This window comes from Rhineura floridana, chromosome 1 (assembly GCF_030035675.1).
Source record: "Rhineura floridana isolate rRhiFlo1 chromosome 1, rRhiFlo1.hap2, whole genome shotgun sequence".
NCBI classification, from domain to species: domain Eukaryota; kingdom Metazoa; phylum Chordata; class Lepidosauria; order Squamata; family Rhineuridae; genus Rhineura; species Rhineura floridana.
The window spans coordinates 76,178,114-76,201,958 of record NC_084480.1 but is presented as its reverse complement, the minus strand read 5'-3'; the positions used below and the strand labels follow the sequence as shown (position 1 = coordinate 76,201,958).

Genomic DNA, 23,845 nt, shown 5'->3' with positions numbered 1-23,845 from the left:
TCAATACGCAGACAAACATGAAGGGAGGGTAAAAACAGCAACAGATGTTCAAACAGCAGTTTTATGTACATTGAAAAAGCCTAGTATCCTATTATTTGAGTTTAAAGAACAGAAAACAAAGACATAGGATAACAGTTTTAGTTTACTGTCCACTATTTTCTTGTGCTTTTTCAACTGCAGAAGAGTGATAAAAAGAGAAATATAAAACACAGTAGTACTCATTAATTTCACAAGTGATGTATATGTAACACAGTGGATCTCAAGTTTCTGGTCCTCCCCTTCTCTCTATGATTTCTAATAACCAAAAACTGCTTGCATGGCAAATATTTTACTAATCATAGCTACAGCATAGCTATAGTATAGTTCATCGGCAGAGAGCAGTTTTTGCATGTCAAAGGTCTTGGGTTCAATCTCCTGTTAAAAGATTCCTAGGCTGTAAAAAATTTCTTCCTGAAGCCTTGGAAAACTACTACCAATCAGAGTAGGCTGTAGTGGGGCAAATGGATGTAATCAGTATGGTAGTTTTATATATTCAAACCTTGCAGAAAAGGCAGTCAAAAACATCTGGCATTTGTCAGCAGTTTGCCACCATTACAACATAGGTAGTGCACTTCATGCTGAAACACGGTATTATAGAATTACAAACAGTGACACATATGAAGATACAGGTGGAAATACATAATATTTGTGGTGGTGGAGGAGGAGAAATTCTCCATAGCTCATCTCTCAGAGTGGGCCTCTTTGTGTTCCACCTCCATCGATTCTGCCTTGACAAACTTGTTTGGCCTTTAAACTTTGCAGACCAAATTGATTTGCTATAACACATCATAAGTCTACATGACAGCAACTTACAGAGAGACCCTGTGTGTGCTGCCGCTGCCAATAACCCTATTTAGTCCAGGAGCTCTCTAGGCAGTGAGGCTTGTGGCAGTTGCAGTAAATGCTCCTTGTGCCTTCCCTCTCCAAGAGGAGGGTAGACTCAGGAACCAAGGATTGACTTGCTTGGGCTTGGAAGATGAAGACAGGGCAGCAGGCTATCTCCTGCCTCCTATTTAAAGGCATCATCTGTACTTTCAGATGCAATCAAGGCCCCAAAACAGTTTGAGGCTTTGGTTAGGAAAGAATAGGCAACCTCCCATTTGAACCCCTTTCCTTCATCAACCTCTTCAGTTGCATGTCTACTAGATTCAGTTGACAGGCAGAATCCCAGTGGTTGAGACTAGTATGCATGCACTACCTATGGGTTAGTGTGGTGAAAGGAGGTTAGTGGCCCCAATAAAATAATTTTTGGCGTGTCCAGATTTGTACTAACAGTGTACACCTTAAGCTGCCAATACCAATTTCCCAGGAGCTACCCTGTATATCTGCAAGTGTCCTCTGTGATGAAGGGTTTGGGTGGGACAGAGCACTTATGCTGTAAATTAGGGCAGGGTGACTGACTGTTTCCAGGTTGAGGGCCACATTGCCTCCTGTGCATAGGTGAAGTGGAAAGTGAGTGTGGCTCACTAATCATTCATTATTTAATTTTATTAAATATTTTGAATAAATAATTGTCTTTATTTTTTTTAAAAAAGCACTGATAATTCATGGGAGCTAAAAACACCTCTCCGAAGCCCACCCCCACCCCCATCACACAGAGAATGCTCACTAATAATTGATCTGTAATTACTGAAAAAATGAATAGTCAAGTACTAATTTCACAAATTCATTAATGGTTAATTATTTGCAACTTGCCTTTATTAAATAAAGAATGTTCACAAAGTAATTAACACAGGATGCTGAATGAATGAATGAGTTCAGGAAAAACTGCTCTGTGAACTGGGTTGGGGATGGTTCTGGGAGACAGCACTATGTAGAGCCAGCTTCTACTACAAATTGGGTTTTTTCTCCAGGGCTTGAAAAATGGAAGGCCCCATAGCACTTTCCCCCTTTTTACCACCAAAGTAAATAGAACAAGCCTATACAGGAACACAATAGGCTGTATTATGTCTCTGTCATCTCAGAGGACCCACTACTGATCTGCATGAGTTGTCTTGTGCAACACTTATGCAAATCTGGGAGATTCGCAGACTATGGGCACAATCCAACTCGTATTTACATTGGGCTGAGGGAAGTTGGATATGGTGGACCCCTGGGTGAGCTGGCAGGGTCCCAGCTAGCAGAAGCTCCTCTGCCATGGCTCAGCCAGGGGTCCACTGGGGAAGCCCAGCCCGTCAGAAGCCAGCAGAAGGCCTGAAAAAAGGGGCATTCTGGGGGGGGTGTCACAGGAGGAACTGGGGGGAATTACATGACATCCAACTCCCGTTTGAAGCGCTCCTGTGGGTCCTGATCTGGGCCAAAGTTATGCTGAGAAAAAGGTCGGCTTAAGAAAATAATTCTAATAGAAGTCAATGGGGAGCGCTTACTTGCCAGTAGAGGTGTTTATGAGAGCCGGCTTTTTCTTTTTCATTCATGTGTGCAGCTCCTGGCAGAGCTGACGTTCCACCAGCCCCCAAACAGGAAATGGCTGCTGCGGAGCTTCCTACCAGCTCTCCTTCCACTGGCACCCCTTCTGCCGGCTTCCCATGTGCTGGATTGCTCTGTAAGCCAGTGCAACAAGGGAGGATTTATTTACCCAATATGTAAATGTCCTGTGTAGAGCTAACAATCTCTTCCTGGTGGAGAAGTAAGCTGCTTTATACCATCATGACTACCTGTGAAGGAGTTAGAAGAAATTATTTATTCCCTGGAATGTGACTCCTCCTGTGGTGGCTCTTTCTATTCTCTGCTAGATGTTTTTATTACTGGCATTAAATTCCACCCCAATTGAATAAAATGTTCTTTGAATATAACCAGAGATTTATATGAATGTGGTTCACTTTCAGCCATTAAAAGGAACTGGACTTTAAAAACCTATTCAACAGCTCCCTCTAGCGAGTTACAGAAAGTATGGTTTCAACTGAGAAGTCAACTTTGCAGCATCCTTTCTGTCATTTTTCAGGCTACCTTGTTAAGTGACTCCAAGATGGTAGCTTACTTTACAAAGGTAAACAACTTTTCTATAGGTAACTTTATTCATGTACCTGAAGCTGCAATCTAATACTCACCGTCCCAGGAATAAACCTCACTGAAATAAACGGAACTTAATTCTGAACAGTATAGGACTGTATAGGTGTATAGGATTGCACTGTGAGACTAGGACATACGAGGATGGGATAAAATAACAGAATACTGATCTCTGTAACATCATGGATAAAGATCAGTGATGGGGCAATGAAACAGTATTCGTTTTTTTAAAAAAGTCAGTTATAGTACACATCTCTTTTTAAAGCCTATTTAAAAGGAAATCTGAATTAAATACAAACAAATATGTTAAAGCCTACATCTATGTACATAGGAAGCTGCCTTATACTGAGTCAGATTGCTGATCCATCTAGCTCAATGTTGTTGATGCTGCCTGGCAGTGGCTGTCCATGGTTTCAGGCAGGAAGTTTCTCTCATCCCTACCTGGAGATGCCAGGGATTGAACCTGAGACCTTCTGCATGTGAAGCAGATGCATTTCTACTGATCCACAGCCTTTGCCCATGGAATCTCTTAAAACTGAACCATGGCCATATATCTGTTGTGCGCCTCCCCCAATCTCCGAGCGGTGAGATTTTGGGGGTCCCTGCGCCCATCCAGGGTTTGGTTTCCTTTGGGAAGAAGGTCAGCGGAGACTGTGGTGTCTGTATGAAATATGGTTTATTTATGTACACACATTCCAACCTGAGCTCAAGAATGGAGGGGTTCAATGCATCAGCAGTCCAATATCCAGCTTTTCCATCTGGGTGCAGGGGCATCCTATAGCCATGATGCAGAGGGATAGTCTCTCTCCATGCCTGCAGCCCCAGCCATTATTTAGAACACACTCTAAAACTACCAGCACACACCTCCTGCTAGCTTCCAGGAGTTGGGGGAAGGCTCTCCTACAGAGTTTCAATCACAAAAGGGGTCTTCCTGGCCCATTCCCTGTTGCTAGGCAACTGATCGGCCCATTACCTGGCCAATCTATTTGGTTAACAAAAGAGATTCATCTGGCTAGCAGAGCCAGCCCCCAGGGCATAGGATTCCAAATCAGAGGCTGGAAAGGTAACCCATAGAAATCATCCATTCCAACCCCCCCCATGCTCATAACATATCAAAGGTTGCTCGTTCCTAAAAAAGAGCATAATATTGGGGAGAATCTGATTTCTGAGGGTAAGTATTATATTGCAAAGGTTTAGTGTTATTTGTGTGATCCTCATATCCACGTGCTCTCCTTTACCCTTTCCTCTTAGTGGGCAGGGGGAGAAGAACAAAACTTTTTGCTTGTTTTCAACTGACCATTTATCATTACGTCTGATGTCTAAACTGTAGACAATTTTAATTATGCTTTAGAGAAATGGAGCCAGCTTCATAAATAAAAGTTTGAAGTTGGCTTGTTTCAGTACTACCATAGCTTATCCAGGTGTGGACAGGATAGACTGCAGGTAGTTATAAACAGAAGCAAAAACTTGGGGTCACAATGGAAGAGAGGGGAGGGAAAGTTGATGAGCTGCAGGCTTGTTCACACAATGCTAAGCATAGGTGAGCAGTCTTCCCTAATCTGATGTCATTCAGGTGTCCATCAGCTTTAACCAGCATGGATTTGCTGGCTGGAACTGAACCAACTTGTAATCCAAACCAGCTGAAGAAGGCCAGTGTAGCATTATCACATATTTACTGTTGTGGGTTTGCTACTGGATTCAGGCACTAGTAAATCATCAGATCTTATTTTATGTCCTCCATCTACCTGAGCCCTGAAATGTTTTCAGTTCTCAAATTTTGAGTATTTATGAGTCTCTCAGTCATCTCTGAGTAGACCTTGGGGCTGGGGGGAAAGATAAACGTGTCATGACTCATCAAGATACTTGACTGCTGCTGTGGTGCTTGCAGTGTGAGTTCAACACCTAGAAGCTGCTTCTCTTCCCTCCCTCCCTCCCTCCCATGTTTCTTTTTTCCAGACATGCAAGGGTGAGTGAGGACATTTCCCCTCTTTCCTGTGGTGGATCTTGAATTCTCATCTCTGGCTTCCTAACATTGTGCCCTGTGTGATGAGGCATTAGAAACTGCTGCTGTTGCCAGGTCAGTGTATGTCTGTATTTCTCACTGCTGAGTCTCTCCTTCCCTTTGGCTGCTTAACAAAAAAAGCCTTTCACTCCCTGGATGGGACTTGAACCCCAGGAGGGCTTTATGTGCTCTTTGTCCAGGGAGCTATGTGTAAGCTGTGTTATGTGGCTTCTCCTTCCTTCCTTCAGTTTGTTGTGCTTCAAAACAGTTATTGTTGGGAGTATAAGGGATTAAAAATCCTGCCTGTAGCTGAAGAGTTGCTATGTGGTCCCCAAACTTTTTCCCCCCATGGACCACTTGAAAATTGCTGAGGGTCTTAGCAGACCACTTAATGATTTTTGTAGCAATTTTAAATCACTATGTGATTTTTAATTGTATTTTAATTGTTGCTCTTATTTCTTATATTTTATTGTATTACAATTTGCACTCCACAGAACTCAAGTTGTAATACAATAAAATACAATATAAGGCATAAAGGAAGCAATCAAAATACAATTAAAATCGATATGAATATTATAAACCACAGTTTGGGAAGCCCCATGCCATATCATGGATATTTTTGGCTGTGCTTCTGGGGGTGATGGCTTGGGGGTACTCTAGCATCATTGTACATGTTGTAATTCAGGGTGTATCCTGGAGACATATTCTCATTGCCATGAATTCACTGATTTCCCTTGTGCACAGGCAGCATGTGGGCATAGTCAGCAGTACAGCTTCTGATTTAGTGGGCAGTGGCATTGTTTCAGGGTTGCTGGGGGACAGGGTCTGCCATTTTCACACCATTTTTGTATTTCCCCCCTCCTGTCCCACATAGGATATGGTGGCCACCCTGATGGGATCTCTCTCCACCACTACCCCACACTGGGTATAAATATAGGATTGCTCTATTAAATTAGTCTTTTTTTCTAGGTGATTTAGATCTATTAACAAAGCCTCTTGACATGTGTTATTAATGGAAAATTAACTATACTTGTAGGTTAAGAAAGCAATTTCCCTCATCACACTATATTCCTACCTTGTATGGATAAAATAGGGACCACCTGCTTATTCTTTGAGGAAGAAGCCAAGCAGAAAAGGGTTTGGATAACCTAACCAAGTAACAAGGAGAGCCTGTGCTCCCTGAACCATTAAATCATGAGCAGCAGAGTCACAGTGCAGTAACCTTTAAAGCGAGATTTTTGATCAAGTGGTTTTAAGGTCTGATGCTTTGTCCTCCACGCTTCACAGAGAGCATTATAAAACTAGACAGGACTGTTGCATTTCCCCAAGAGATGGCAGCATCTTCAGACTTGGTCCCTTGAGTATTAAGAGGAATTTTTAAAAAAAAGATCAGTTTTCATCATCCTCAAGAACTCTTATGTCAGCCATCATAATCTAATAATACTAGTTAGTTTCCTTTTTTTAGAAAGGGGGAAATTATTTATATCTGATAGGCTTTGTTTTATCCTCACATTCAACAGTTTGAACAGTGAGGGGTTGCAATGGGTAGTGTGATCCTATTTTATTGTGATGGCTAACAACTTAATTAGAAGGATTTAACAGTTATGAACAGTGTACTGTTTCCATTTTAAATGGTTTTACTATGTACTGTAAGCTGCTGTGGGAAGGCATGTTTTGAATGGCAACATATACATTTTTTTAAAAATAAATTAACTAAATGATGCAATTAGTGAGTCACACCAATAATCATGTCTGCATTCTCTCTTTCAATTTCTTCCTCTCTTTTCACTTAAGCAATCATGTTGGGTACCACCAATACTGTGAAGAGCCTTTCCTTTTGTGGACACTCAAAGGTACAGCACAGCACTGACAGAGGGATCCTCAGCACGTTTCTGCCACCGTGTTTTACTTACTACTGATAGTTGTAAGCCTTTTACAGCCAGAGTAGGGTAAAATTAAAAAGGTGAAGGTGTCCCCGCACTTATAGCGTGAGTCATTTCTGACTCTTAGGGTGACGTCTTGCGACGTTTACTAAGCAGACCGTATATATGGGGTGGGATGGCCAGTTCTTTCCCCAGTCTTTCTTTACCCCCCAGTATATGCCGGGTACTTATTTTACCGACCACGGATGGATGGAAGGCTGAGTGGACCTCGACCCCTTTTACCGGAGATTCGACTTCCTCCGGCCGTGAGCAGAGGTTTGGCTGCGTTACCGCCGCTTAACACTCTGCACCACGGAGGATCTTTTTAGGGTAAAATTACTTTAAGGTAAATACATAAATAAATGCCAAGTGAGTTCAGTGAGGCTTACTCGCTGCTTATATGTGCTTAGGCAGATCCCCACTTAACTGACAACGAAGGAGAAGCGTTTACATTATCCAGGGTAAAGGGTGCGGCTCCCAGGCACACTTTGTGGGACCACCTTCTCCATTATAAGTAAACACCAAACGAACCCAGACGGGGAGGGGGAAGCTTCCTTCCCGCCACCCAGAGCTCTACCAGGAGCCGTAACGACGGTCGCCCAGCAACGTCCTATCAGCGCTCCGCCTTGCAAACTCTAATAAGATCTTGAGCGTAGAATCATTCCAGCAGTCCAAACAGGACTCTTAGCCAGCCAAGCCCCGCCCATCCCTTTCTTTGTTTCCGCCCTCTCCCTCTAGCTTCGCCTTCTCCGTTCAAAGAACACCACGTCTGCAAATGACAACTCACCCGGAAGTTCTCGCTACCTGAGTAACGTGGAATTAGGTCACTTCCGGGTCACGGCTCCATTTAATTACCCCTCTTTTTTTTCTTTTGGCCACGCCGCAGGTGGGAACCGGCTCGCATCCGGCTCCCTAGTAGGTGAGGTCTTTGTGTAACGCTCACTTTCATCAGGCATCGGTTGCGCAGGCGAGGCCTCTGCTTTGTTTTTCTCTTCTGTTCGTGCTTCTCACTTTGCTCTTCTTTTCCCTCTCGCTCTCAGTTCATCCCTCAGCGCTTGTAGTCGAATCCCTGTCAGGGAGATGTTGCTGAGGGGCTGGCAGGGCCCTGGTGCCTCCGCGGGATTGCCGATGGCGTTGCTGCTGTTGCTCAGTCTGGGTTTGGTTGTCCGAGCCTCGGAAATCACCTTCGAGTTAGCAGATAACGCTAAGCAGTGCTTCTATGAGGAGATCGTGCAGGGCACCAAATGCACCCTGGAGTTTCAGGTAAAGACATCGTTCCTCTTCGGACGCCACATAGGCAAGATTGGCTCTGCGCCCGTCGGTGTTTCAGTTAATCCAGAATAACTGCTGTTTTACGATTCCAGATGGGCAGGCTCTATTGTGATTTGAAATTTTCCCACTAGTCCTAAAGCAGACATTGAAGAGGGAGCGGGGAGATCTTCCCTTTTTGCTATTATTTAACCTTTTCCTTGCTGTGGGGGGTAGTGGGATCTTCACTTTTTGCTGCTCCTTGAGTTAACCTTGTAAAATTCAACAAGCAGTTGTGGGACTCTCTTCAAGTTGACCTTCACTTGGCCCTTTCAGTTCTGGCATTTAAGACTTTAAAACTTGTTGTTTTTACTAATACCTTTCCTTAAGAGAAAATAGTGATCTAATTCAGTATCTCTTATGTGCCTATTTGTCTGGATCCGCTCAATGCTTCATGCTCTGCCTGAGGTTCTGTTCTATTTATCTCTGTATGTAGTTTTGTGAGAGCTTGGCCCTGCAAACTGAGTAATAAATTAGCATGCATCACCTGTTGGGTGTATAGAGAGAGCAGTGTGCATGCCATTGTATTTCCCACTTTATTGCCTACTGTCTAGAAATTAATGGGGAAACGGGTGCTATCTGTTATTTCTTTCTGTGGACTGCCAAGCCAAAGTCTTTAAAAAAACACAAGGAAGTTCATGATATGTTACTATTCCTGTTTTGTTTTTGTTTTTTAAGAAGAGGAGAGGCATTGGAATACAAAGCCTAAATCCGGAGTGCTACATTACCCAGGCCATCATTTCTCTGTCAAGTTCCATTGAGATGGGTCAATGTACAACAGAGATGAGTAGGTGGAGGAAGGGTACTTGACCTTTCACCCCTCCCCCATCACTAGTGTGTTAGACCTTTGTTTCCATCCCAGATATAGGGACAAAACCCAGTGGTGGTGTGCCAAATAGCGTTTTCTCTTAAAGATTTTCACCAGGTGTGACTGAAAATACCAAGGAATGCATTTCTTTGCCACCCAACCTGAACAATGAATCATCTCATTAAACAGAAACAAAGGAAGCACTCCTTTTTATGCAACCATGTTGGGCACTGCCAGTATGGGGAAGCTATATAGCACTAGTCTATTTGGCAACATTTGTCCTGCTGCCTACTTCCTCATCTTCTTCCACTCAGCGAGGTAGCATCGTGCTTCTCCAAGCCCCACATTTGGGTTGAGCAATGTTAGAACGTTATTCCTTAATAACGGATTGACTTTGCTGAGAGGATATTTTCAAATTAACAAAGCTTAGGAGATCAGGTTACCGCAGTAAAATAGGTACTACAGTAGGGCCCCACTCATACAGCGGGTTACGTTCCGGACCCCCGCTGTAAAGAGAAAACCGCTGTAAAGTGGAACCCATTGATTAACATTGACCAAAATGTAAAGCGGGGCCCTACTGTATCTGAAAGGCAATGATCCGCAAAGGATGGATGGCAAAAATGAAATGTGTAATCTTGTCTAGAGCAATAGAGCTGTGGCCCAAGAGTCCAGTCATAGAATCCATGGACTGAGAGCTAGGATGATCCGTGCTTTCTTGATGAGTGGTAATTTTATATGAAAATATACTGGAATACACTGATCACTTCCATATATGTATTGTTATCATCATGATAAGGGTACATTGAAAAGCCTGAGGAATGTAAATCCTGTTGTTAATGGTGTTAAATTATACGAAGTTCTTAATGTTAGAGCTCTTAACATTTTCTCTTTAGGTGGAACATTGTTGGACTTATAGGCAGAGAAACCAAAATCTTGCAACAAAGCTATGTGTTAGATGGCTGTGTTGGCCGTATTTATCCATGGCTATGCAGTCCTCTCATTTTTTCCCTCCTATCATGTGCCATCTTGGTGCAAAGATCCTGCCTTGCTTGAAACCAGAGTTCCCTGTTGTATCCAAACCAAGGCACTTTAGCTTAATTTCAGTTATCAGACAGTATACGAAACTAGGATTGATACCCCATATTAGCTATTCTTGGAAGACACCAATCAGAGCACTGTGATCGCAGCATCATCATGTTGATGCTATCTAACTCAATACACAGCATTCAAGCACATGCTCAGGGATACCCAACAATACTTTCTCCAGTGCAAGTAGTGCCATAGCCCAAGCATGGGGAACCTCCAGCCCATGGGCCAAGTTAGGCCTGGCAGAGGTCCTCATTTTGTCTACAAGGCCATTTTCCCCGAAGCCACACCCATCTGCTCTATACCTGATGTCATATAGGAGTTCTTTCTCACTCACCAGGCACCCTGTCCAGGTGACGACTGGCTTGGAGTGTCTCCACCTTGTGCTGGGCCAGAGAGACAGACTGGGAATTTTGTTGGTGTACCGCCCACCCTGCTGCTCCACAAATTCCCTAACTGAGCTGACAGAAGTAGTCTCGGAGGTATTGTTGCGGTCCCCTAGACTATTGGTACTGGGGGACTTCAACATCCATGCCGAGACTGCTTTATCTGGGGCGGCTCAGGACTTCATGGCCTCCATGACAACCATGGGGCTGTCTCAATTTGTTACTGGCCCGACGCATGTGTTGGGACATACCCTTGATTTGATCTTTGCAACTTGGACATGGGGATGATGATCTGGAGGTTGGCGGTTTTTCATCTATTCCGTTGTCATGGACAGATCATCGCCTGCTGAAGTTTAGGCTCACAGCGTCCCTTTCCCTCTGCAAGGGTGGGGGACCTATTAAAATGGTCCACCCCCGGAGACTAATGGATCCGGAAGGTTTCCAAAGGACTCTGGGGGATTTTCCAACTGAGAAGACTGGTGCTCCTGTCGAGGCCTTTGTCGAACTGTGGAATACAGAGATGACCCTGGCGGTTGACACGATCGCTCCTATGCACCCCCTCCTATGTAGAGCTCATACAGCTCCATGGTATACCTTGGAGCTGAGAGCAATGAAGCAAGAGAGGAGGAGGCTTGAGTGCAGATGGAGGCGAACTCCCGATGAATGCAATTATGCCTTGGTAAGTGCCTGTTCTAAGCGATATATAGTAGCGGTGAGGGCAGCAAAAAAGAGTTATTTTGCTGCCACCATTAAGTCATCACTTTCCCGCCCAACGGAGCTCTTTAAAATTGTACGAGGGCTCTTACATTCTGGCCCTCGGGACATTATAGATTCATCTGTAGCCCGCTGTGACGAGTTCGCTGGGCACTTCCAAGATAAGATCGCATGCATTCGCCGGGACTTAGACTCCACTATTATAGCAGTTGGACCTAATGAAGCATCCAGATCACGGTCTTGTCCTTATTTATTGGATGAGTTTCAGTCTGTGAAGCTTGAGGATGTTGACAAGATCCTTGGACTGGTGCGGGCGACCATGTCTGTGCTGGACCCTTGCCCCTCTTGGCTGGTGAAAGCTGGCAGGACCGGAACCGCCGTCTGGGCCAAGGAGGTGATAAACGCCTCTTTGAGAGAGGGAGTGGTCCCTGACTGCCTAAAAGAGGCGGTAGTGAGACCACTCCTGAAGAAAGCCTCCTTGGACCCAGATAATTTGAACAACTATAGACCTGTGGCGAACGTTCTGTTCCTGGGCAAGGTGCTGGAACGGGTGGTTGCCGGCCAGCTCCAGGGGCTCTTGGATGACACTGATTATCTTGATCCATTTCAATCCGGTTTTAGGCCCGGTTTTGGTACCGAAACAGCCTTGGTCGCCCTGTATGATGACCTCTGTCGGGAGAGCAACAGGGGGAGTGTGACCCTGTTGATTCTCCTTGATCTCTCAGCTGCTTTTGATACCATCGACCATGGTATCCTTCTGGAAAGACTCATGGAGTTGGGAGTTGGGGGTACTGCTTGGCAGTGGCTCCACTCCTACTTGGTGGGTCGTCACCAGAGGGTAGTGCTTGGGGAACATTACTCGACACCCTGGACTCTCCATTGTGGAGTCCCACAGGGATCGGTACTGTCCCCCATGCTCTTCAACATCTATATGAAGCCGCTGGGTGCAGTCATCAGGAGTTTTGGAGTGCGTTGTCATCAGTATGCTGATGACACGCAACTCTATTTCTCCTTTTCATCTTCCTCAGGTGAGGCTGTTGACGTACTAAACCGTTGCCTGGCCGCGATAATGGACTGGATGAGAGCGAACAAACTGAAGCTCAATCCAGACAAGACTGAGACGATGTTGGTGAGTGCTTCCCCTGCCCAGATGGTGGATATTCATCCTGTTCTCGATGGGGTTACACTCCCCTTGAAGGAACAGGTTCGTAGCTTGGGAGTTCTTTTCGATCCTTCCTTGTCACTGGAGGCCCAGGTGGCCTCGGTGGCACGGAATGCCTTCTACCATCTTCGCTTGGTAGCCCAGCTACGTCCCTATCTGGACGGTGATGACTTCATCTCTGTTGTTCATGCTCTGGTAACTTCTAGATTGGACTACTGCAATGCGCTCTACGTTGGGCTGCCCTTGAAGATAATTCGGAAACTACAGCTAGTCCAGAATGCAGCGGCCAGACTGTTGACGCGGACAAGTAGGTCCGCTCATATAACACCTGTTCTGGCTCGTCTGCACTGGCTTCCTATTTGTTTCCGGGCTAGATTCAAAGTGCTGGTTTTGACCTATAAAGCCTTACACGGCATGGGACCGCAATACCTGGTGGAACGCCTCTCCCAATATGAACCTACCCGTACACTGCGCTCAACATCTAAGGCCCTCCTCCGAGTGCCATCGCATCGAGAAGCTTGGAGGGTGGTGACCAGATCTAGGGCCTTTTCGGTGGTGGCCCCCGAATTGTGGAATAGTCCCCCCGATGAGGTGCGCCTGGCGCCGACGCTGCTATCTTTTCGGCATCAGGTGAAAACCTTTTTATACTCCCAGGCATTTTAAAGTGTATTTTAATCTGTTTTTATAGTGTATTTCTAATTGTATTTTACTAGTGTTATATTATGATGTTGCTTGGTTTTTGTTGTTGTTTGTTTGTTTTTTGTTTTTGCCTTTTATATTTATTGAAGTTATATATTGAGCTGTTACCTTTTATGTACACCGCCCAGAGAGCCGTTAGGCTTAGGGCGGTATATAAATAAAATAAATAAATAAATAAATATATGATGTCAGTTTTGGAGCAGGTAAAGATACAGCTGCAAAGGAACAACTGGGAGCCTTAAAGTGCCCTCCCATTTGTTCTGTGACAAGCAAGACTTGCATTCTGCCCCTTTTAAATTGGACACCAAATGCAACCCCCGCTGGGATTGGTTCCACTCTAGAGCTCCTGCGTGGAGCCATTCCCTGCTGAAAGGGATTTAAAAGGGACTGCAACCCCTTTTGGCATGAATTCCTGCATTGAGCAGGGAGTTGGACTCAGTGGCCTCATAGGCTCCTTCCAACTCTGCAACTGTATGATAAGAAAGTACTCCCACTCCAGTCCCAGCAGCCACCTCTATAGCCCTACAGCTAGGAGGAAATGTAAATTTAGAACCCATAGGCCAGCCTTCCCCAAGCAGGTGTCCTTCAGATGTTTTGGACTCTAACTCCCATTAGCCACATGTAGCAAGGCTGGTGGTCAGGGATGACCAAAGTAACTTGTAAGTAGCTTGCAGCCTCATAGCCATCTCTGAAAGGACAGTTCTAATGCCCGTTAGCTATTTCTGCGATGTACCATAGACATTTTGTTGTAAAGGTCTGGCCTCTCAGGTAGAGATGTGAAGGCCTGGGGGAAAAAATGGAAAAATGGGGGTGGGGGACCTGTTTTTTTCCAAACGTTCCTTTTTTTTCTGGAAAAATTGGAAAAAAGTTTTTAAAAATGTCCCCCCTGAATTTTTCCACGTTTTTTCTCTCTGTGTTTTCACATCTCTACTTTCAATTCATTCTGTGATTCCTGTCACCTTGAGACTTTTTTGCTTTCCTCTAGAATTTCACCAATAACCATTACCTGTCCTGTGCTGCTTCTCCTTTTCCTCAACATTCCATACCCCTACTTTCAGGCTGAATTTGCCCCTCAAGATACCATGACTCTGCAAATGACCAATACAGCTACCATATAGGTCCCAGGTGTTTCAGTAGGAGGTATGTGTGGTTAACTTAGTATGGAGTGAGTCCAAAGTATATTAGGTTTTGTGTGAGTGTTTTGGGAAAAATAGGTTAATCAAAGCTTTAAGCTTACCACAACTGTCGTTGAAAGTTTTATTCAAAAACAGAGGGAAAACATCTGAAGTTGACTTAGAAAAGGGATTTTTTTTTTAAAGTCTACCTAACGTGGTATGGGCTCACCACACTATTTCCCCAGTCCTTTCATAACATACAGTCCTTTGGCTGTTTTCTGTCCCTAACAAAGCTATTAGATAAACTTCAAAAAATAAATCCATTTTTATGGCACTCTTCTTTGTCTGTGTGTGTGTGATAGGTTGGTGCTTACCTGTTTGTTATATTTGTTTTTTTGGCTTTTACAACCTGAGGTAAAGACTTGCTACACAATGCATAAGTCCTAATGTGTGCCATACTAATCCAGCTCTATAAATGCCATCATTTTCCCCATGTTAGGGTGCCTCCAGACTGTCACTATTTTGAGGGATTCAAGCACATTCCAGAAATCCACATGGACATTTTGCAGTTAAGAAACTGGCAAGAAAATGTACTGAAAAGTTCTGGGGTGAATGAATAAATAACAGGAAAACGTGTAAAACTGCAAGCAAATCGGGATGAATGTTCATTGTCTTCTAACTGCCTTGTGAACAAATCGGAACAGATACTCAATAAAGACTGACATAGTTTAACCATCACATAAGCTTTGTGTGAGCAAATGGGAATGACTGCTAAATATGCATGTTGTTTGGAGGAATGTGTGGTGACTTACAATTTCTTCAAGCAGAAATGCTGGTACATGTATATCAGACTGGAGTACTGGGAGCTTAGGAAGAAAAAGGAGGTCATGTTCACCTCAGGTGTGACTAAATATATTAAGTTTTAATCGTCACTTTTGTTCTGTACACCTATTTAATCTTCATCAAAATGGGAATCCTATGTGAATCTTTTAATGTAGAAGTGACTAACCTAAGCACATTTTCCTCCCTGCCCCTGATCCCACCAATTTTGACGGTGGCAGCAATTGATGGAAATGGCCCCTCCGTGGTCATCTGTTCATTTGATGAGCAGGCAGGAGGTGGTAGCCGCCTTCTTCAGCTTATTTGCATGGAACAGTTCAAACATCACTTTGGGCCAAAGAAGGATTTGCGCTTATGCATAGATAAAATGAGAGCTGTGGCCTTAATCTGTTTTGTGGCAGTTTTGCAAATCACATTGAAGTATCAAAATGCAGGGCCTAAAGATGCTACTGGCAGTTTCCTGTTGGCTTTGTTCAGTTAAAGTCTGGGCTGAACATTTCAAGTATGAAAAATTATAGTCTGAAATATGACAACTGTTATAAAGTTGCCCTTTTTGAAAGCTCTGTTTATAGGTTAAGACGCTTCCCTTGCTGGAACAGTCTTTAATGACAGTATCTTATGCTGACTATGGCGTTTCCCTATTGTTCTATAAAGGTGTCATTTAATTTGCCACGAATGATAATACCCATATTCTTTGTTCCATAGGTGATCACTGGAGGACACTATGATGTTGACTGCCGCTTAGAAGATCCAGAAGGCATGGTGTTATACAAAGAGATGAAGAAACAATATGATAGCTTTACCTTTACTGCATCCAGAAATGGAACATACAAATTTTGTTTCAGCAATGAGTTTTCTACCTTTACACACAAAACAGTGTACTTCGACTTCCAGGTTGGAGATGATCCACCTCTGTTTCCTAGTGAAAACAGAGTTACTGCACTTACTCAGGTAGAGTTATGAATGAATTTGAATAGACAGTAACCTTTTACTCAATCCGGAGCCTACTGACACTATTCTATGGGCCTTCACAGATTTTATTTTTATTCAGTATTCTGTATTTAGGCTTGGTTATTTGGTGAAGCACATGAATTCATTATAAATAGAAAGAGGGTTTTTGATTATTTATTTATTTATTTATTGTATTTATATACCGCCCCATAGCCGAAGCTCTCTGGGTGGCTTACAGTAACTAAAAATATTTAAAACAAATATACAAATTTAAAACGCATGTTTTAAAACACAATTTAAAAATTTAAAACAATTTAAGAACACATGCTAAAATGCCTGGGAAAAGAGGAAAGTCTTGACCTGGTGTCAAAAAGATAACAGTGTGCGCCTGGCGCCAACACTGTTATCTTTTTGGCGCCAGGTCAAGACTCCATAATTTGGGGGTCACCACTGAGAAGGCCCTCTCTCTTGTTGCCAGCCTCTGAGCTTCCCTAGCATTCCAGGATACATTCATGTTTAAATGGTTGGGTTTATGATTTCAAATTTAGCCATGCTGTGGCTGTCTTGGGGCACTCCATCTTTTTGATACTCACTGATCAAACTACCTCCTTTTCATACTTGGGTATGCACAACTCTTATTGGCTATGACTAAATATATTAATCTCTTGTCAGATTCTTATCTTGCAGAAAACCTAGGAGCAGAGAGAAATGAGTTTGCCATTCAGGCTGCAATCATATATGCTCTTTCCTAGAAGTATGCCCTGTTGAATTCCATGGGACATACTTTTGGATAGAAATGTGACATTCACAGGATTGTGTTGTCTGCCATCCACTTATCAGTATAGCCCAAGCCTTCTGTACCAATAATGTAAACTGAAGCTTGGTATTAATTGGGTGATTCACACACACATCTTAGCTCTCATGTGGAATTTGAAATGTTTCTCATGGGCCAACATATCAACATTTTCTTTTTGTGTATCTTCGTTTTTGACTCTTGTCAGCGTTGCATTCCCATATTCTGTTTGCCAAAATGCAAAAAAGTATCTAATTAAATGACAAGAGTGAAAATACCATTGCATATATGATAAGAGAAAGGGAGACAGATGGAGACAACATCAGGTATCTGCTTAGCTGGACTGTTGACCGCCACCTGCCCTCTAGGAAGGAATGAGGGAGAAAGGGAGGCTAGCAAAGACCATACCTGGCTCCAGCCAGGCTGGTTTTATATTGTGTTGTTTTTAAATGTGTGACTTCTAATATGGTAACTGCATTTTATGAATGCTGTGAGCCACTTTGAGGACTTTCCTTGAAGTAAACAAAATCAAGAACATAATCAAAATGCAAAAGCTTCAAAATACATATAGGATCGTATCCAATGCTAGTCAGGGTAGACCTGTTGAAATTAATGGACATGACTAACTTAGGTCCGTTAATTTCAGTGGTTCCTCTGTGAGTAAAACTTAGCTGGATGCAACCCATAATATTTGAAGTTGCAAAATTGAGCATAAATATAAATTTAGCTCTGATGCTGATACCACCAGTTAGAGAATGTGAGTTTTCCTATTTTTGGAAGACTTGGGTGTAGGTCACAGCTTTATAGTGCATTCTTATCCAGGTCTACTCAAAAGTAAGTCCTTTTGAATTTAATGGGGCTTGCCCCCAAGTAAGTGTGGTTAGGATTTTCAGGCCTTTGTTATTCATCTGCTCCACTAATGAAGCATGCATAAATGTTGCTACTTTCTGCCCCAGCAAGAGGAGGATGAGCAGTTGGACCATTGATATAGGGGGGCAGTAATGTAGTGGCTAATTCAGAAGTGCAGGGGCCCTTCATGATAGTCACACACAACCATAACCCTCCCCCTTTTTTTCTTTTGCTGCTGGGTTGAGAATGAGATCCTTGATAATGCCTTCTCCCACAACAACAGATGTCCCTAGGAGCCAATCAGCATGAAAGGGGAGAGTATTAGCTACGGAAAAGAGTCTTCTCAGTGGCTGATTCACTTCCTTTCACTCTGATTGGCTCCAATCAGCAGGAAAGGACAAGGAAGCATGTTATTAGAAGACTCTTCTCAGTGGCTACCAGACTTCCCTTTCATGTGATTGGCTCGTGGGATGCTGGAGACATTGGGACCCTGCTCCCAAAAAAGGAAGGGGATATCAGAATATCACTACGCTCTAGTGCTGTTCAAGAAATGTTTCCAGTGCACAAAGTAGGGAACCTGCCCTATGATACAATTAAGTATATGATGTCTTGTTTTTCTTCAAAGGCTTTCTGTCTTCGCATAAAATCAAAGCATTTATGGATATTCATATGTGGAAATTGTGTAGTCATATCAGTGGCTGTTGATTAGATTTCAGACAATAAAGCTTAATGAATCCTGCATGCATTGTTCAATAGACAGCTAGTCATCATACCCCCCTCTCTCTCTCTCTGTATGCAGATGGAGTCGGCGTGTGTTTCAATTCATGAAGCTCTAAAATCTGTCATAGATTACCAGACTCATTTTCGGTTGAGAGAAGCGCAAGGCCGCAGCAGAGCAGAAGATTTAAACACACGGGTGGCTTATTGGTCAGTAGGAGAAGCCATCATTCTTCTTGTAGTTAGCATTGGGCAGGTATTTCTCCTCAAAAGCTTCTTCTCAGACAAAAGAACCACCACAACTCGTGTTGGATCATAACTCATGTTGAGAAAATGTTTCAAACCCACTGTTTGTAAAATATATATATATATATATATACTGTTCTTCAAATAATTTCTAGTTCTAAAGCAATTAAGCACGGGGAACATTTTAAGTACCTTTGCCCTTCCCTCTCCACTTAAAGTTGCAAGACACACATTCCCCAAAAGCTGTGGGAAACGGCAACTTTTTGTTATATATAGGTTTTCTCATTCTGTTTGTATGTGCTGAGACATCTAAGTTAAGATTGCTATTTTTTTTACTAATGAGACTATCTGGTAGGAATGTAATGCTTTAAAGAAAATTCTTTAAATGATGATTTGGAAGATCATCCGTATAAAAAATGGGCAGCAGTCTGATCCCCCCCCCCAGTTTGGAAGGTGTAGGAATAAACAAAGAAAGCAAATGTGATCAACCGTAGTCTCAGAGCCTTGCACTGCACTGTTATGATTTGCTGTGGAAACTCTGGTCTCATTTTTTTGCAGAACCATTTCTGGGGGAAGGGGGTGTGTCTTATTTTACAGTACTAAATTTTAGACTGAGAATTCTGTGGGCAACCAATTCTCTGTACATTGAAAAAGGCTGTGTGGTTTACTGCATTTTTTCTTTTTAAATTAAACAAATGGGGAGTATGTCTTGTAATTCTTGGAACTGAGTCATTGAGCTTGTGGTGGTGCTGCTGCTGCTTTAAAGCACTGAAAGTTAACAGGCTGTGACACAAGAGATCTATACTCTGTCAGTCCCACTTGAAATCAATAAAGTGCACTGGGTTAAATAACTTGTGACTCAAAGCCAATCTTGCAGATTCTTTATTGCTTATGTAGTCCCGTGGGACTACATTGGCCTAAGTGGTTCCAGGATTGTAATCTAAAATAAGTGATTTATTAAGCAACATATGTACAAATGCTGGGCATGGTTGTATAACACCTGTGAACACTTACATTTGCCTATTAACAATTTTTGGAAAACTGGGTGTAATACAGTAATATGTTGCCCTGCCCTGGCTGCTACCACTTTTGGGTTAGAGGTCCACTTGGTGGTTTATATACTTCAGAGTATGTGGGAGTTTCTTGACATATAGCAGGTATTCTTTTTTGCTCATGCCTGCTAGAGAGCATCTTGTATACTTCTGTAGGTGTGCAAGGTGGTTTGAAACAGTAGAATGTGAAATCGCAGTATAATGAACATTGCTACCCCAATTATACAGCACATCTGTTTGAAAGTAGGCCTAAATGATTTCAGCAGAACTTGCTTCCAAGTATTTATATTTTCTATTGGAGAATAAAGCGTGTCAGAAAGAATAAAGATATGTGATTTCCAGTGTTTGTAAGCATATAAATACCACTAAGCTCAAAAGCTTACAATCACAGAAATCTTACCTGTGTTCAATTGTCATCTTATATAATGTTGTCTCTCTACTTTTGTAGATGGTAAGATACCAATCCTGGAAAAAAACATGATTACAAAGTTTCCTGTCTTTCAGTACTCTGTGTGAACCTAGTCTATAGTCTTGAATTTGAAGGCTAATGTAGTATTAAAGGGAGGTGAAGATGTGCTCTTAACATGAGCAATTCAACATCCACATTTTTAAGCTTCTTAGTTTGATTAGTTATCGAAGCTGTTTAAAATGTCTACTTCATTACCACATAGTGTGTGGGTGTGGCTTTTTAGATACAACACTGATTGTATATTAGTGGCAGGGAAGATTGCAGTGCTGTACTAGTTAAAGTCCTGCAGAAATAACTTGGTGTACAATGTTTTTGTCTCCCACTTAGGCCTGCATAAAATAAACTTCTTGACTGTACTTGTCCATTTCTTGCATTGACATTGCATGCCATTCTTTAGGACAGGTGTCATTAAGACAGTTTTCAGAAAATGTAATAATGCTGGGTCCACCAAAATGCTGTAGGTTCCATTTCTTTTCTTGTGAAACATATATAAGAGGCCTACACACACCCAGTGGAACAATCAAGAGTGCTAAAAGTAGTGCTTGTGGGATCTGGCTGTAAATTGGGTGGGGATGGAATCTTACCAAAGTACATCTGTTGAAAGTAGAGTTAAAAATTCTTGTAAGTAGGACAGTTCAGAGTTTTTCAGCCCCGATTAATCAGTTCAAAACTAAGAAATTCAGGGCTACCTTGTTAACATTTATGTGATTGGTGAATTTGAATAACCAGAAATCATCTAAAAACACTAGTAGCCTGAAGGAGGAAGTTCTCTGTATCTCTAGCCATGGAGTTAAGCTCTGCTGTGTTTTGGCTTCTCTGGATTTCCTAGCAGCAGCAGAGAGTTGTTGACACTGATGTAACATGTAATCTGAGTCTACACATGACTGCTGCCAAATATGGTTACAGGTACTGTTTGCTAAGCTTTTAAGTGATTACTGTGCTGCTGTCTGAATCTTAAAATGTGTATTTTGCTTGTATTTCTCTTCCCTCACCCCACTCCAAGGTAAATTGATGTATAAAGGGGCTGCTTAACATGATTCTTCCAGTGTAGAGGGTTGTGGCATTGACTTAAGTTAGCTGTGCTATCCGTACCACCTTGTATATTGCTACATAAGCCTTTTAGCACATGCAGCCATGTTCATTTTTAGCATTCATTATTGGATGAGTAGGAGAAGTTAGTAGACAGACTCAGTCAACACAAAAGTGGGTTTAAACAGTCTGTAGGGATGGTTCAATCATAGGCTTTGATTTAATCATTCTTATGTGGCACATATCTGAGTATGACATAGAGCTCAACTGTAGTAAGATGCCAGGATTTTTTAGTTGGGTTTGCTTGGTCTACATGGGTGTCATAATGGGAAGTATCCGGTTCTTTATGTAACTTGTAAATTTTCCTTAGTGTCAATAAGACAAAACTGGCCCTGTGAAAATTATATGGGATAATAAAATTAATATAAGGTTCTGTTGGAGTGATTTTTCTTATTTTCTGATTTAGTTCAGTCTACCAATGTTCTCAAATCAGGAGGATGGGTAACCCCTTCTCCATCTTCTGCTACCAATTATATAATCAATTTGAGTCCTTTATCGACCATTTGGTGATGTCCGTGTGTACAGTCTTTTCGGTTGCTCAAAAAATGTGCTTGCAAGCAACAAATTATTGGCTTCATATAATGCAATAAGTCTTTCTTCTGCTTCATTTCTGTCTCCTAAACCCCATCTTCCCACCATACCTAGTTCTTTTCTGTTCCCTACTTTTGCCTTCCAGTCCCCCATGATTATCAGCACATCTTGTTTTGGTGTGTGATCAATTTCTTCTTGTACTTCTACATAAAATCTCTCCAATTCCTCCTCTGCATTTGCCGTTGGAGCATACACTTGGATGATGGTTATGTTAATAGGTTTCCCGTTTAATCTCATTGATATAAATCACCCAGACCTTGCGGTAATGCTCCTAATTGTAATTATAGCTATACGGTAAGCACAGTTATGTGTACTGATCTGTGCTTGGTCAACTTCATGGTGGTATGTGCCACTTGTGCTCTAGTCTTCATCCAGCTTGCTTCATACCCTGTATATCCCCAGAATACTAAGGAGCCACTTGGGCTTCACAAAGCCAGAGAGGATGTGCGGGGCCAATTATGTTGAGTGCCTAGCTCATCTCACCATTCCATATTGAGACCAGGACTTTGACAGGGTCATCAGCATTTAGGAATCTGTCATGTTACAGGGGTGGGCCATCTGGACAGGTCTTCTACCCTTTTAGGGTGGAATTGTTGCCACCAATTCAAACTTCACCAGCTAATGGTTCATATTGAAGTGTAAAATCGCCATACATTTCAAATGCTCCTTACAGGGGACAAAACTTCAGGAGTCTTGCAAATAAAAGGTATTCAAAACTGCTTCAAAGAGGTGGCATTTTAATTTCAAGGTGGTGACTACCCCAGATCGGACAATGAGCATGGCCTCCACTGCACAGCTCTCAAGGCACGGTTCAGCAGGTATTGGAAGAGATGCCCCTTTCAAAGTACTTGGGCCCCAATCTGTTCAGGGCTTTATGTAACAGTACCAAGGCCTTGAATTTGGCCCAGTAGCTCAAAGGCAGCTGGGGAGGGGAGGGGTTTCGATGATCTAAGGATCAGTAATGTGTGATCCCGCTTTGCCACCGTGCTTAACAGCTGGGCTACCATATTCTGCACTAGCTACAGCTTGTGGGCTGTCTTCAGGGATAGCCCCATACAGAGAGCTCCAACTGTGAGGTTGCTAGGCCATGGATTACTGAAGCCAGACTGTCCCAGCCCAGGAACACAAAGTAGGCACTTGCCACAGAAGCCACCTGGCCCTCCAATGATAGGATTGGATAAAGGAGTACCTGCAGGCTACATACCTGTTCCTTCCTTGATGGTGCCACCCAGAACCATGTGCCAACAACACCTGTCTTGTTGGGATTCAGTCTCTGTTTATTGGCCCTCTTCCATACCACCTGCAGGCACTAGTCCGTTACTTGTACAGCCTCTCTGGATTCAGGGTGGAGATACACTTACTGTTCTTCTGGTTCCAGTGCGTCCCCACCTCCCTTTTCTGAAAACGGGTACACAATGCTGGTCAAACCCCACCCCTTTTTACTGTAAAACCTGGTGGGATCAGCTTGAGTGCTTTTTTAAAAATTTGCTTCCAAGAGATTTCGCAACTGATCAGCAGATCAACCTCTTGATCCTCCAGGTGTGGCCAACAGAAACGCTTTGCTGCAGGCAACTAGTGTGCTCACAGCCTCAGATGGAATAGAGAGACAGAGCTGGGTATCATCAGCAAACCGATGATACTGTGCTCCAAATTCTCAGATGATTCCTACCAGTAGCTTTATGTAGATGTTAAATAGCATGGGGAACAAGAAAGAATCCTGCAGGAATCCATAGCACAAATACCATCAGTTCAAGCAGAAGTCCCCGATGCTACTCTTTAGTAGCAGTCCTGTAGGTAGGATTGGAACCAATGCCCTCAACTCTCAACCCATAAGAGCTACTGCAGAAGAATATTGCATGAATGACATCAAAAGCTGCCAAGAGCTTTAGGAGAATCAACATGGTACCATTTCTCTGCCTCTCTCCTGCTTCTGGTTTTACATAACCATTAGTGTGTTAAAGGAGATTTGATCCTCTTGCTTCTCCCTTTTAACTTTTTAAA

The 23,845-nt window shown here is 42.9% G+C and overlaps 1 protein-coding gene across 2 annotated transcripts; it reads left to right on the top strand.

The window, feature by feature from the left end:
* Window positions 1–5,028: 5,028 nt before the first annotated feature.
* On the top strand, window positions 5,029–20,520 carry TMED7 (transmembrane p24 trafficking protein 7). 2 transcript variants are annotated; one of them, XM_061624460.1, is made up of 5 exons: window positions 5,029–5,122; window positions 6,842–6,900; window positions 8,010–8,232; window positions 15,793–16,038; window positions 18,480–20,520. In XM_061624460.1, the coding sequence occupies exons 3-5, from the start codon at window positions 8,050–8,052 to the stop codon at window positions 18,714–18,716; spliced, it is 666 nt and encodes a 221-aa protein (XP_061480444.1). In that variant the 5' UTR covers window positions 5,029–5,122; window positions 6,842–6,900; window positions 8,010–8,049; the 3' UTR covers window positions 18,717–20,520. The 2 variants fall into 2 exon arrangements, with proteins under 2 accessions (XP_061480444.1, XP_061480434.1); XM_061624450.1 differs by lacking the exons at window positions 5,029–5,122; window positions 6,842–6,900 and adding an exon at window positions 7,783–7,888.
* The last annotated feature ends 3,325 nt before the right edge of the window (window positions 20,521–23,845 follow it).